Below are 14817 nucleotides of genomic sequence, written 5' to 3'. Positions count from 1 at the left end.
CCTATTTTCTTTCGAGCTCAGCAGGTAAATATATTTATCCGAATTTAATTCGTCAACGCTACCCTACAAACATATTTTATATTCAAGACGTTCATCATTACATTTTATCAAAGACGTATTTTCTTAGGTATTACCATTGCTTTAAAGATATAACTAGGAAATCTTTTATTTACCTTTCCATCGAAAAAAAAAAAAGGATACCTATGTTTTCAGGAGTTAAAATGTCAATTGCCTGATTATCTCTTAAAGACAAAATTCTGAATTCTAGATATGTGTTGAAATTTAAATAATTTAATTAAATTCAAAAGATGACGACCTTATACTTAGACATCATAAACCTGGCTAAAACAACGCTTTTAACATTTATTAATACATTTTTAGTTCGTTTAAGAAAAAAAAGGAATTTAAAATTCATTGTTTATACTTTTATGTGGTGTTAAATTGATTTGAACAATTGCTATATAGCCCGCAAAGTTGGGAAGGGGAAGAAATATGAAATGTATATGTGCCCTATTGAATCTTTTTGTTGTTTTTTTTTCAATGGCCGCAGCAGGTGCAATAATCCCCTTCAAAGAAGTGTTCAATAAATCTATACATTCGTATCCGATTTCTAATAAAAATGAAAAAAGTTCCTTGAACTGTCCAAAAAATACTAAAAATGCCTTCACTATTTCCTGTACTTGAATTCCAAAGGTTAACCATTAAATATTTTTACATTCCTTATTGATTCTGATATGTTTCTATGATCATGTGATTTATCTAAAAAAAAAAAAAAAGAAGATCAAATTATATAAACACTCGAGTGGAACACCTGTTATAGTTTCCAACTTAAAGTTCTATTTACATAAAACTACAAGACTTAAACGAATTTATGTCTGAAGTCAAATATAATGTGCATATGTTAAATATTGCAGCTGGTTTGCAGCAGTTTGCAACGGGCTTCTTAATTTCAGATATCATTTTAACTGGTTGTAGTTGCTTTATCTTTCCTCTACACTGCAATGCTTTACAAATGAACTTGAGAATGAAAATACTATATTTGACAAAAGACAATTATTGATAGTTATTGTTAATTCAAACACTCAATTAAATGTGGGGGAAAAGCCGCAAATTTTTAAAGAAGTCAAAGGAGACAAATAGCATACTATAAACGTACGTGCAAACTAGTAGCCTTGCTTAGGTGCGAAAGTCATGGAACACCATGCCTGACACGCAGAGTTGCAAAACAAGCAAGCTGCACAGCTGTTCCACCCTGTATCTGGTTTGTTACTTTAACACAAACCAGCCTATAGCCTCTCTGTAGTCTTTTTCTACTTTGAAAGAGGAAGAAGGGTTTGAATTCGTTTGATATTAATCATTAGTCCACTAGAATTATTCAATGATATTTCACATTCATATTTAGATATAGCCATGATACTCCCCCTCCCTCCTCTTCATGCTTTGGTGCAGATGGGAAGAGACAACAGGTTTATTATTTCAGGCCGATTTTCGCTTAGGTGCAAATTTGTAATTTTTGGGAGTTGATTTTAATCAACTCTCCTATACAGTTACTCTGGCAAACCGAAAGCGAAAGAGTGTTTGGACTTAAGCACAAATAATCCCCGCTGACAAGACTTAGTTCTTGAAAATAATAGAAAAATCCTATGTAATGTATGCTGAAGCATTGTTTTTCAAAGAAACTTATCTATAAACACTTAGAAAATAGTCAGATTATATATAATACGAACAATTTTGATATATTTGTTGTCTCATGTGTTCCAACGCCAGAGTGTAATAAAGTCTCGTTCAGCCAGACGCGCGGCTGTCTCCGTAAATCTATGACAAGCAGAGAGGCTCTCTTGCTTGTCGGAGATTAACGGAGACAGCCGAGCGTCTGGTTGAACGAGACTAGAGTTCGATATAAATAGTGCTTGGATCCATACAATTTTTAGAATTGTTTCGATTACTAATACATAGTTTGAGATCTATCTTCAAATATTACACAACATGATTCGTATGGGGTTTCTCGAAATTCTTGTCGGGAAAATCTAAATATTCATATAATAAAAAAGTACGTAAATCAAATAGAGACTAAAAACTAATTGCCATGCAAGATAAGTTGATTTTAAACTAACTGATAATCAACAAAATCAACTCCCCTTGAGTACTTTGAATTTAATTGATTTTTCCTCCAAAATTAACATTAAACGAAACATTAATGAAATGATAAAAATTGATTCCACGACCTTTAAGCATCGTTTTCCGGTTTTGTAGACTATTCATAAAACCGTGGGAAAAAGTTTGACCCGCTCATTAATTCTAGGCAGCCATGGATTTTTTCAATTAAAAATTCACTGACATTAAAAGAAATGAAAACGGTTAAAATTGTTTTTATTTCTTTACGATTAAATATTTCTAAGCCAATATAAACTACAATAAGCCAAATTAAGACAGATCGAGTATTGAAAAAATCAACTTTAATATATTCCCTGGACCAAACAAGCAGATCAGTCCTTTTTAAAATTCACCATTTGGTGACTGTTTACAATAGTTATCATAAATTCTAAAGAATAGAAAATCAATAAGGCAGGATTACAAACAGATGAAAAATATAGGAATTAAAGGTGAAATGTTGCGTCTGGGTTGAATACCAAATATATATATATATATATATAATTAAAACTTTTTGACTCCGCTTTTTTAAACAATATTATGAATAATTTTCTCAATTAAGATCTTCTTTACCAGTATTTCTTCATCTATCTCCTTTCTTAATTAAGATAGAAAATATTTAAAGGAGAAAGATAATTCACTGTATCTTTATCTCATCTTTATACAAAAATATTTCCGGACTTTGCTAGAACCAGAACTCTTAGTTCTAGTCCTTCCTCGCCAATCAGATTTTTACAATGAAATAATAAATTGCAATATTTTTCCTGAAAAATAGTTGGTTAGATGCCTTAACTGTTTAAAAACAGTGCTTAAATTGACAAAGATTCTGATATCGAATTCAAATTATGCATTTATACACTTAGATCAATATTCTTTGCAATTAGTTTGCAGAGAAAATCGTGTCTCCTAGATGTCATTCACATCCATGATGAATTGTTTCATAAAAGGTGTCCATACAGTTCGTAGGAAAAAGGTTCAGTTTTTTTCTTTTTATAACAGTTTTATACCGGTATGCGTATGCTTGCTAAATGTTCAAACATTTTGTAAACATTTTTTAGACAAATTATTGAGAAATACATTCATTATCATATTTTTAAAAATGGCAATGACGATGAGAGATAATTATTCTTTATATAGATAAAACAAACTGCACGATACCTTGAATTGCGTATCCTGAGAGTATCAACTCTTACTATGATGAAAACCATGGTATTAACTACATGCTGTTTAATCATAGAAGCAATCTTTCCATTTCCCACAAAGAGTTTTGGAACGTTTCAAAGTGCATCTTTAAAACGATAACTATAAGATGTGACTTCAAGTATCACAAAGGTATGAGACGCTGTGACACCTTTTAAATTATTGAAGTACTCTCAATCAAGAGCAATATGACCAGAAAACGTTGCTTTTTTAATCTTCGATCTAGATAAAATGTAACACCGTTTTACATTCTCCTATTTACAGGCAGACGTGGATCATATCTTGAGAAATTAAGAATTTCAATTCGTGAAACTGGTTCAGGCAAACTGAAAACACAAAACTATTCATCCCAAGAAACTAGACAAAGTTAGTCATCACAAAAAGAAAGTCGAAATTTCCATTAATTTATTTATTTCATTTCTTTTATTTTATGGGGAAGGGGACATTTTATGATATATTACTCAGTACAAACATTGTCTGTGATTGGAACAAAATCTGTTAGTTTTACGGAAATCAATTTAGGACTCGTTCTCAATGGCGTTAATGAGAGAAATGGTACATATTAATTAATGATTTAAGAAATTGATACGTATTACTCAAAAATGGATATTTTATCAAGTGATCACAGATGTAAATAAATAAATCAATATTTATGATATGTCTTTAAGGCAATGTTAAACATTAAATTCGTTTCATTTTGATGATGAAATGGTTCGTTATTTTAAGTTCATATATAAATATAATTTTATCTAATTAATGTCATTTTATTTAATTCAACACAACAGAAAACAGAACCGAATCGGAGTTTGCTACTTCACAAGAAGAAGGAACACTACCAGGTAATAAAATAAGTCAAGCCATTTTTTTTTATGAAAATGTCACTTAACACGAAGGAAAATTTAACATATATGACATAATAAAAACTTTAGTTATACTTAGCGAATTGAAATCAAGGTTTGCTGATTGGTTTGATTGGTGCAGTGATTGGTTGCTTGCTTGGAGTGGTACTGACACTATTTGGTGGCTGGATCATTAAAACCTTGCGGTAAATATTCTTTCAAAAATAACTTTAAAATAACCGGTTGCAGTTTTTTGGTTAATTCGATTTTAATTGGTTTACGCGTTTCTTTGTTCCGTTGTACAGTTCTTGATAAGAAATTTGGAAAACAGATTCTTCATTTATGATAAATGTAGACAAATGCATCTTCACCAGGAAAATTTGGATCTGTATCCAACCAGTCAATCCACTCATTATCCGGTTGTATACACAGAAATTGAAGAACTGCGCGTAATAAAACAACACAAAAATTATATAGTTTTCAAGTTATTAACAAACATATATTTTAATTAACTCAAATCATTTTATGAAATAATTTTCAAAACTTACATGCTTAATTATCTTCGCATGCAGCGGGAAATGTTTTAGTAGATTTAGATTTTATATTGTCAGAAATACATACTGGAAAATATTTTTATACATCTTGACTTTTTTTTCATATAAAAAGATGCTAGTGAAGGCAACCCAAGTTCCATCCCTTAAGGATAAGAGTTCTCTTAGTGCAAGGTCAAGGACATCCAACACTTACCATACGTTAGCGGAAAAGGGAAGCCTTGGGGAATCAACAACTTTATTTCAAGAAATTGGTTCAGACAAGCTGAGAACATCAAGCTATTAATCTAACAGATCTCGACAGAGTCTGTCATCTTGTTGTAGTGTTAAAAAGGATGAGCAACAAAGAGAAAGTGGAGATAGTGAAAAATACTTTCAACTTGAACAACAATAAAAAACTTAGTGACAGAATTCTTAAAAGCTTTCTGTTTTTATAGATTTGTATTGTAAATGGAGTTTTGAAACATATATTTTCAACAAAACTTAAAACAAAAATAAATCTCACTTATTCAAAGGTGCTTAAATATCAACGATTTTTTGTGGATATAGAAATTTAATTTAGCATTGTAAATGCAATTAAATGGAGAATCTAATATTTCAATTTGTTTTTTGTATTGATCATTCAATCATGCATCACATTACTGGATTTACAAATACACATGTAATGAAACAATTTACATGTTGAGTGACTGAGACCAGCAGGCATACTTAGACCTATGGTGCATCCTAAGTATATCATACGTCTTTGTCTTAATTTAAGTCAGTTTTTTGAAGCTCTCCTAAATTTAGGAACCGCCATACCTAAAACTTCAAATACGATAGAAAGGTATTCTTGTTTATTTTATATGTACTACAAAATCAAATCCCATTATTATTTTTACTCGATTATAAAGATAAAGTGGAGGGGCAATTGGTTTATGCGTTTATTTTTCTATGTATTGATATAACAAAAAGGAAACGTTGCTTTACAAAAGACCACCAAATCTCATCCCCTCTTCTGTTGCTGTGTGCCTGCCTTTGAATTCAGGAATTAAACTAACAGATACTGTTTCTGTGAGGCGACAAATGAAAAGTGTTAATTTATTTAATTATGACATTGACGTGAGTAAGTTAATTAGATAAATTGCTTTGATTATTGCATGGTCAGTAAATTATGTAACATTTTCTTTGCTAAAGAGTAAATTAAAACTGATTAATACAAGCCAGGCAAAATATTTATTTTATTTCTATTACCGCCTTTTTTCTATATTGTAATTTCGAGATTGATATAGCGATTTCAATTTGTTATTATTTATTGCTAAATGGCTATTAAGATATCTGTGAATAACGATATATATTTGTAAATGTATACAATTCAAATTAAAAATTTATCTCTTATCGTTTTACTGTAAAACTTACATTAATAGTGGTTTTCCTTTGTAAAAGCCTCATTCTATACCTACGCATGAATATGAAAAATTCTTATGATTTCATTAGGTTAGGATATCCTAACTTGAGGAGTTACATTTTAAGTTGATCGTGGGAGAATGCTCCTAATATTTTTCTTAAGTCATTCTTAGGAACACTCTTGTCATATCTTAGGAAAGTTTCGTGAACTAGCCTGCTTGTAGATTAACATTGCAATGCTGTTAACTTAATTGTACAGACAACATGATATGTTTTTTCTAAGGGCTTACTTAAACAACCACTAACTTAAATTGCTTATTTAAAGGCATGAAAGGTTGGGAAGAATATACAAAGAGGGTACATGTTGTTTTTTTGTAAATGTATATACTATAGCTTTGGATTGTGTGTGTTAGTGTAGTTTTGTATGTGGGTGGGTGGGGGTCATGTAACTGTTTATCATTGGAATATTCTTATTTAGTTTCAGTCACTTATTTTCCTACGGAAACTATTCAGATAAGTTTAAAATACCAACTTCCCACTTATGTCTAAAATTTTCTTTTTTTATGATTTACGTGCTTATTTACGTGAGTTTGAATTTTCCTCATTCATCCTGGAATTGGTCTTCAATAAAACACAGGAAAAGAGTAATACTGCAGAAAAATGTGTTTGCATTATTTTGATTATGCATGTTAAACACAAGTAATGATATTCGCGTTTATAATTTTGAAATATTTCAATTTTTTTCTAAAAGTGATTTTTCTTCTACGGAAAATAGCTAATCTCTTATAGTAACGACTTAAGTTTTTTTTTAGAAATCGGAGCAAGCAATTAATGACGATATACAAAACGTGTGGTTTCTTTTATTAATTGAACATCTACTTTTGATGCATATCAGTAAGTATTGAAAAACATATACAAAATGTGACAAACTTAAGTACATCGCGTCTGAATTGGTCATTCCAATTTTTCATTAATAATATCGATATAATAAAGATCAAAATGAGGGCCATTTCTAAGAGAAAAAATACTGAGAATTTACAGCATACGGAATTCAAAATGACCGAACGGCTAGTCAAACTTGTGAATTGTATTGTTTACTATTTAATTCATTTGTCCTGACAAAATTAGAGATACTTTTTGAAATTAATATTATCAATCTTTACTATCATTTATACACATGCAATACCTTACAAAAATGACAAAAGGTTTTATTCTAGTCATAAACACGCATTAAAACACTTTGATTTTATACTAGAAGTATTAGCGTTTGACACCTATAACGTTACACAAGATGGCGCAGCTATCACATTTGAAATATGCATTTTGTGAAATTTAAACTATGATGCTTAAAATAAGTATTTATTCGATTTCAAGAACAATTACTCAACAATATTCTAGATACTTATGTACCATAGAATATTTCTAAGGTAATTTTGAAAACGTGATATAAACCTTTTATAGATCGTGTCAAAAGAAAAAAGTTTGATTTGCTAATTCTTTTTTTTTTATCAAAACATAACATCTATGTTTAAAAAAAAAACTTCCTGTTACACTATGCTTAGATTTTATCCTTCCTTTAATTGCTGTTTTTAACAAGTTGGAAATGTATTTTTCCGTTTCCCTTCTGGCAGTGATCGTGGGAATATTGCCTACGGTTCTAATAAACAAGGACATGATAATTTAGAGCAAGATCTATTTATATATATATATATATATATTATGGGCTTTTTTTCTTTTATTTCATTTATCTTATAAAAATTAGAGAATGTGATATCGAGGGTTATTTTACTTTCTTTACTTAGTTCGTTAACTTTAGAAAATCGTAGTTTATGTCTTCAAGGGGGTGACTATTTTAAAATTACATTGTCGCAAACATGACTTAAAATATAATGAAAGTATGATAGCATTTAGACAGATTGCAACTTTAGACCACCCAACATACTATTTCAAAAAAATATCTAAAGCACAAAAAATTCCAGGTTCTTAAAATATATTATTCTACCAAGATATGATACAATGTATTATGATAAACACATGTTTTACTGAGAGACTACAGATATTTAAATGACGATAAAGCTAAAAAGATTAATCTATCCGACCAACAAAACCATTAAACGATATGCTTTTATTGAATCGTTCGTTTAAATTTCAGATTTATTACAAAATGAAATGTTTGAAAACTATTTTTTTGAAATTCACCGACAAATATCCTTTTACATTAGGACTTCAACAATGGTTCTTTTTAAAAGCAACTAGGAACAAGAAATATTATTGAATTAATCATAACAACGACAAAGCTTATTAAATATATCACGTTTCATATCATTTTCATATTATTTACCAAATCCAACATTAGAAATTTTGTAAGACAAGATGTCATTAAATGATAATTATATATGTACTAAGCAATTTATAATATCGCTCTTACCTTTTACTTGGGTCGTTTTTTTTTTAATCTGCACATGGAAGAGCATATTAATGAATACTAACAAAAGTAACATGAGATAAAAAAAAAAAAGAAAGAAATAGGTTGTAAGACATATAAATTTGCATGACAATATTTCTTCAATTTTTTGAAGATCGGTCACATAATTAAGAAATCTCAAAAAAGTGGTGCCTATTTTTCCAATTTATTATTTTCATTTCGTTTTCCGTTGTCTAAACAACTGTCATGAGTTGTGTTATATATAAAATGACAAATTTAAAAAAAAAAAATTGTGCTCATTTCCTGTTTTAATTGTTACTGTGGTAAAAAAAGGATTTGTCTCGTGTATCTGTAAAGAGATCACATACTTACATGTGTATCGAACTTTTTCTTCAACAGGTTCTTTAAAACATGGATATTATGATTATACTTTGCAGTAAGTATATAACTTAATTAACAGGTGGCAGAGTAGCATGAAGACATTGTTGTGACATAAATTGATTTAAATTTATTTTTATAAAATTTTCTTATAATGTGTACAACATTTGCTCTTTTCAATATAATGGTATCTAGCAAAGTGATTTTTGTCACTGTAGAGACTTTGATTTTGTTCCATGTGAGTACAAGGGGATTTTCATCCGAAACAACTACTCTTCCGGCGTAAGAACGTTTATGAATATTTTTTTTTTCTTTTAACAGAAATATTTATAAAACAATATGAAAAATGAATTCTCTTCCAGACTATTAAATAACATATCCGTTATCATTTTGTAAAGAAAGATACTTATACTTGGAATTGTGTTAACAAAAAAGATTGTTAAAAAATTGAATATAAACATTCATAGTTTGAAATTGAATATGATATATTATATAATTTACATATTCAATTCATTTTTTTTGGCTGAAAAAATAGCATTTTCAAGATATTTCTGAATCAAACAGTCCTTGTATTGATATTTTTTGGTGATTTATTCTACTGCATAGTCTGAGACGTTATTTTAAAGCATATTGTTAAGAAAGCTCATAAACCTAACCAAGTTAAGAAAAAGATTTCTTTTTTGTACTAAACATATATACCAATTATAATGTGATTCAAAACGTTGATCATTAAAGGGATATATTGACAAACTTGTTTAACACTTTTCCGTGTTCATGTATCAAATGTTAAATAATGTAAAAAATGTTTTAAGTTTAGTTTTCAAAGAAAGTTTTGTCTCGAAGACGCAATTCTTATCCACGATGAATTACTTCAAAAAGGATGTCCATACAATTTGAGTCCAGAAGGTTTGATTTTCATAAAAAAAGAAGTAAAATGTTATAACTATATATGTTTTATAGATTTCTAGACTAGTACTATAATAATTTAATTCTGGTTGTAACGCGGCATTTGATTAGATAGAAAAATTTAGTTAAATTTGTATAACCTGGTTTGCACGTCACAAGACACGTCACAATGCACCAACGTACTAATTCACTTGACGTTACGTTTGAATTTTGAACAGATTTATATCATTTTTAAAAGTAAAACAGACTTAATTTGTACAGCAAATTCCAGAAAATTAAATTATAAGGAATGTACTCAATATCTACCCAAGTTATACTCGTATAACCTGGGTTGGAGCAATTTACGCTTTTTTATAATCCGCTTCGCGGATTATAAAGCGTAAATTGCCCTAACCCAGGTTACACGAGTATAACTTGGGTAGACATTGAGTTTATTTCTTAAATAATATATTTTTTTCCATTCTGTTCAATTGTTAATTTTTACATTTACCAACTATTTTTCCTCTATTTCCTAAGAAAACCAATTGTTATTCATTGCTTTATAGAAACGGGCATGGCTGAAATTTAGCTAAAATCCAGTATCCTAATAAAAATCATGGACTGCACTAGATAGTCATAATGATGTCAGACTCAAACAAATTCATATAACATAACATGGCTATTTTTTTTAATCTAAAGCACTGGTGTACATTAAAAATAATTTAGTTGCTTTAACCTATTTTGGTGATTTACAATTCAATAATTTGTTAAAAGAAAAATGTGAAATTAATATAAACATTGAAAGGATTTCTTTGATAATTCATGCGGCAATGAAGGTAGCGATCATTACAGAAAAAAATATCATAATCCGCTTACGCTGGTTGTGTATATATTTCTGTAATGTCGCAAAATGTACCTTCATATTCCGCATAAATCACCAAAGAAATTAATTTATTGTTTAAATAAAATCTATGGAGTAAAAACCATATAATTATTATAATGAAAATAGATATGCTAAATAACAATGGTAGTTCGATAAATTATTGATTTCGAAATAGATAAAACAAATTGCTCAATACCCTGCACTGGGAAACTTGAGACAAACGACTCCTACGAGGGTATTAACCATACGATTGATTACAAACTGATCAGTCAGCAGGATGGCATTTCCATCTTACGCAAAGAATATTTGAATTTTTCAAACTGCATTATAAAAACCATAACCATCAGATGTGATTTCAAGTATCACAAAGGTAAGAGACACTGCTAGCATGAACACTATTCTAAATGATAAAATTTGTATATACCAGTGAATAAATGTTCATGTTATTCGGTTTTAGACCATTGTGAATCATTAAATACGAGTTTGCTACGCTATATTTTCTTCTTCCCGTTGTTTAAAGTCTAAACATAAATATTTGGAGTAGTGTATTCTTATCAATTCAATAGAAAACAGAAACAAATCGGATTGTGAAACTTCACAAGAAGAAGGAACACTACCAGGTAATGATATTGGTCGAACCGTATTTCTGTGAAATCAAATGCCTAATTAATTTTAATAAATACTCAACAAATTATTCGTTTAAAATGCAAGGTTCTCCGATTGGTCTGGTAAGTGTTGTTATTGGTTGCTTGCTTGGAGTTGTGCTGGCTTTAATTGGTGGCTGGATCTTAAAAATCTTGCGGTAAGTGTTCTTTCATAAAATAGTGTCCGCATTCCTTTGTTCCTTTCCTTACTGTTCACAATTAAGAAAGTAAGAAGATACAGATTTTACATTTATATTGATAAATGTAGACAAAGGCATCTTTACCATGAAAACTTGGACTTGAATCCAACCAGTCAATCCATTAATAATCCGGTTGTATACACAGAAATTGAAGAACTGAGGGTAATTAAACAACACGAAATTTTATAATTATTAAGAAATACATTTTTGTTTCGTACTGAGTTAAATTTTTTGAATATCGTTTTAGCATTTTCATGCTAAAGAATAAAAAATTCTTTGCATGACGCGAGGAGATCTTCTACTAGATTTTTGTATTTATAAGAAATACAGAAAGCAAAATAGTTTAATACATCTTGATTTATATTTTATTTTTCTTCTAAAAATAGATGCTAGTAAAGGCAACTCAAGTTCCCTCAATTAAGGATAATAGTCCTCTTAGCGCAAGGTCACGGACATCCAACACTTACCATACGTTAGCGGAAATGGAAAGCCTTGGAAAATCAACAACTTTAATTCATGATACTGATTCGGGCAAACTGAGAACATCAAATCATTCATCTAACGGATCTCGACTGAGTCTGACTCAGTCATTCTGTTGTAGTGTTAAAGAGGATGAGCAACAAAGAGAAAGTGGAGATAGTCAAAAGTACTTTGAACTTGAACAACAAAAATTGGCCTAGGAACAGAATATTTTAATGCGGGGCTTTCTGTTCATCTTGTTGATTACGGGAAAATGTGGATCGTTTTTAAATTAAATAAATCTTAGTTATATCAAATATTATTTATATCTAAAATTGATTTCAAACTCTTTCATACTGCTTTAAGTGCATTGCCATTTGGTATTGTTCTGGAAATACAATTTCAATTCATTTTTATTCAAAAATGCTTGAGTATCAAAGCTGATGCTTGTTTATGGATTTTGAATACTTGTAAATTCACAAAATATGTTACAAAGGGGAATTTTAACATTTAAAAACTTTTTCCTTTATAGGTATTAATTATTCAAGCATGTATCATATTGCTGGATTTTCAAATACACATGTAAATATATTATTAATATTTTGTGTGATTGAGACCAGCAGGTATGCCCTCGATGATATCTTAGAACTGTTGTGCGTCATATATATCAGTACTTCGTAAAGCTCTCCTAAATATATATATATATATATTGGAACCGCCGTACCCCAAACTCCAGATCCGATAGAAGGCGGTGTATTTCGTTTATTTCCATACAACTTCAAATTTCATTGTTATTCATTACTCTTTTATTGAAATTATAAAGTGGATGATTGGTTTGTGCGTTTATGTTCCTGTGCAAGGATGTATGCATGTATAACAAAAAAAATTGCCAAAAAGAAAGTCCACCAAATATCCTCGTCCGTTGCTATTTGCCTGCCTTTGAGCTCATGAATTAATTAAATGAATTAATGCTGTCTCTTTATGACGAAAGATGAAAAATATTCATTTATTTGAAAATGGCACTGCCTTGAGTAATATATTTACATAATGAACTGCAGTGATTATGTATAAATGTTTCAGACGAAGATGAATTTTACAATGATTTTTACAAGCCATGCAAGATACATTTTCTTTTTACATTTTTCACATTATCACTTTATTTCTGAAAATTAATTGAAATAAATCTGTAACATTGTTCAAAAAATTGTATATGGTATTTTCGAAATAGACTGTAAGTAATTTATTATATTACTTGCATTTATTCATTTTATATATTGCAGATTAAAAGAAAATTGGTTGTCTTTTTTATCATAATTAATTCCATGAAAAGTTGCTTTCTCGTGTGTTTACCGAATGAGAATAGTATAAAATCGAAGCGGTAACTTGAATATTTCGTTCCTTTTATTGGAAATACATTGTTATTTGTTATTAAGATATGTGTAAAAAAAATATGTATATTTATTTGTAAATGTAAAAGTATAAAATATAAAATAAACTGGTTTTATCTTTTAATGAATTATTTTCCCTGTCAAAACTTATTCTTAATTTTTTTGGCGAAAACCTCTCAAATCTTATACGAACGATTAAATATGAACAAGTTATAATGGGATATCCAAACCAAAGATGTAAGAAACCGTCGAGGTACTTCTGAAGTCATGTGGTAGATTGAACTTGCAATGATATTAACTTTATTACAGAAAAAATGGCATTTTTCTTAAAAAGGCCAAATCAACCACGTACTTAAATTGGTTATTCAAAAACATGAAAGAATGGGAAGACTAAATAGAGAGGATTCTTGTATTTGTTTTTAAAATGAAGATATCACAGTTTTGGTTTTGTTTGGGGTTCTGTGTGGGGGTTCTTTACTGCTTATCGTTGGAATATACTAATTTAGTTTCAGACATGCTATGTCCTACAGAAACTATATAAGTTTTAGAATACCAACTTCCCACTTCAACACATATTAAAAATGGCATGCATAATCTCGATTCATTGGGGTTTTTATTATTATTATTTACGCTCTTGTTAAGTGGGTTTGAATTTTCCTTAGTCCTCTTGGCATTGGTATACAATGTTATAATGGAAAAGTATACTACATTATCAACCAAGGACATCTAAGTCAGGCTCAAGCACTTCAATTTGCAAAAATAATGAGGAGAATTGATAAAGGCAGGGGATTTTTTTCACTATCTGACTTGCAGGCAGTGTAGGGTTTTCCCTTTATTTTAATTCTTTAGAGTTTACATTACAATTTTCAAAGAAGAAGGTACAGTTTCTTTCAACATTTGCCCTTAAATTCAAACGGTGTTTAAATCTCATGAAAATATGTATACACCATCATAAACATGTGTGTATATAAAATACTGAAATACACAATCTTATCCTGTTTTCCATAAAGAATATTGACTCCAACACTTTGTCATATTCCTAATATATAGTCAAAAATGTTGAAAAATGGCGCATTTCCTCAAAGTTTTTTGAAGATGAAAATGTGTACGCAGCCGTCGCCCACAATTAAATTAAGATATTTTATGTGATATCACATGAGAAAGTTAAAATGTGAATTTCGTTGTGTGCGATGGCTTCTATTCAAAAAACTTCTCAAGAATAGGTCAGGTTAGTGTATCTAGTTCTTTGTTCATGCTAAAAGGTATTAAGCAAGGGGGGGGGTAAAAATACGCGTGCAATTTAAAAAAATTCCTAAAAGATTTCATACTAATTTATAACTATTTGTTAAGCACATATTATGTATACAGCTTTGATATCAGACCAAATACATCTACTTTGACTCTAACTTAGTAATTAATCTTTGAAGT

The 14817-nt window shown here is 29.6% G+C and overlaps 1 protein-coding gene and 1 pseudogene across 1 annotated transcript; both read left to right on the top strand.

Moving 5' to 3' along the window:
* The first annotated feature begins 1410 nt into the window (after positions 1–1410).
* Positions 1411–5135, top strand: LOC128160723 (uncharacterized; annotated as a pseudogene).
* Positions 5136–8764: 3629 nt separating this feature from the next.
* On the top strand, positions 8765–13494 carry LOC128160314 (uncharacterized). The gene is made up of 8 exons (XM_052823610.1): positions 8765–8988; positions 9149–9212; positions 9748–9836; positions 10874–11068; positions 11265–11318; positions 11410–11500; positions 11611–11704; positions 11929–13494. The coding sequence occupies exons 1-8, from the start codon at positions 8964–8966 to the stop codon at positions 12220–12222; spliced, it is 906 nt and encodes a 301-aa protein (XP_052679570.1). The 5' UTR covers positions 8765–8963; the 3' UTR covers positions 12223–13494.
* Positions 13495–14817: the final 1323 nt, after the last annotated feature.

This window comes from Crassostrea angulata, chromosome 8 (assembly GCF_025612915.1).
Source record: "Crassostrea angulata isolate pt1a10 chromosome 8, ASM2561291v2, whole genome shotgun sequence".
Taxonomy (NCBI): Eukaryota; Metazoa; Mollusca; class Bivalvia; order Ostreida; family Ostreidae; genus Magallana; species Magallana angulata.
Note: the sequence above shows the minus strand (reverse complement) of the source record. Positions and strands in the feature narration are given on the sequence as shown.

Excerpts from the sequence above, each read along its gene's own strand:
- LOC128160314 (XM_052823610.1), top strand. The coding sequence starts at position 8,964 with ATGGATATTATGATTATACTTTGCA. Across the intron at positions 8,989-9,148 it reads TATTATGATTATACTTTGCA|AGACTTTGATTTTGTTCCAT; the intron begins GTAAGTATATAA and ends TTGTCACTGTAG. Across the intron at positions 11,319-11,409 it reads AGAAGAAGGAACACTACCAG|GTTCTCCGATTGGTCTGGTA; the intron begins GTAATGATATTG and ends TTAAAATGCAAG.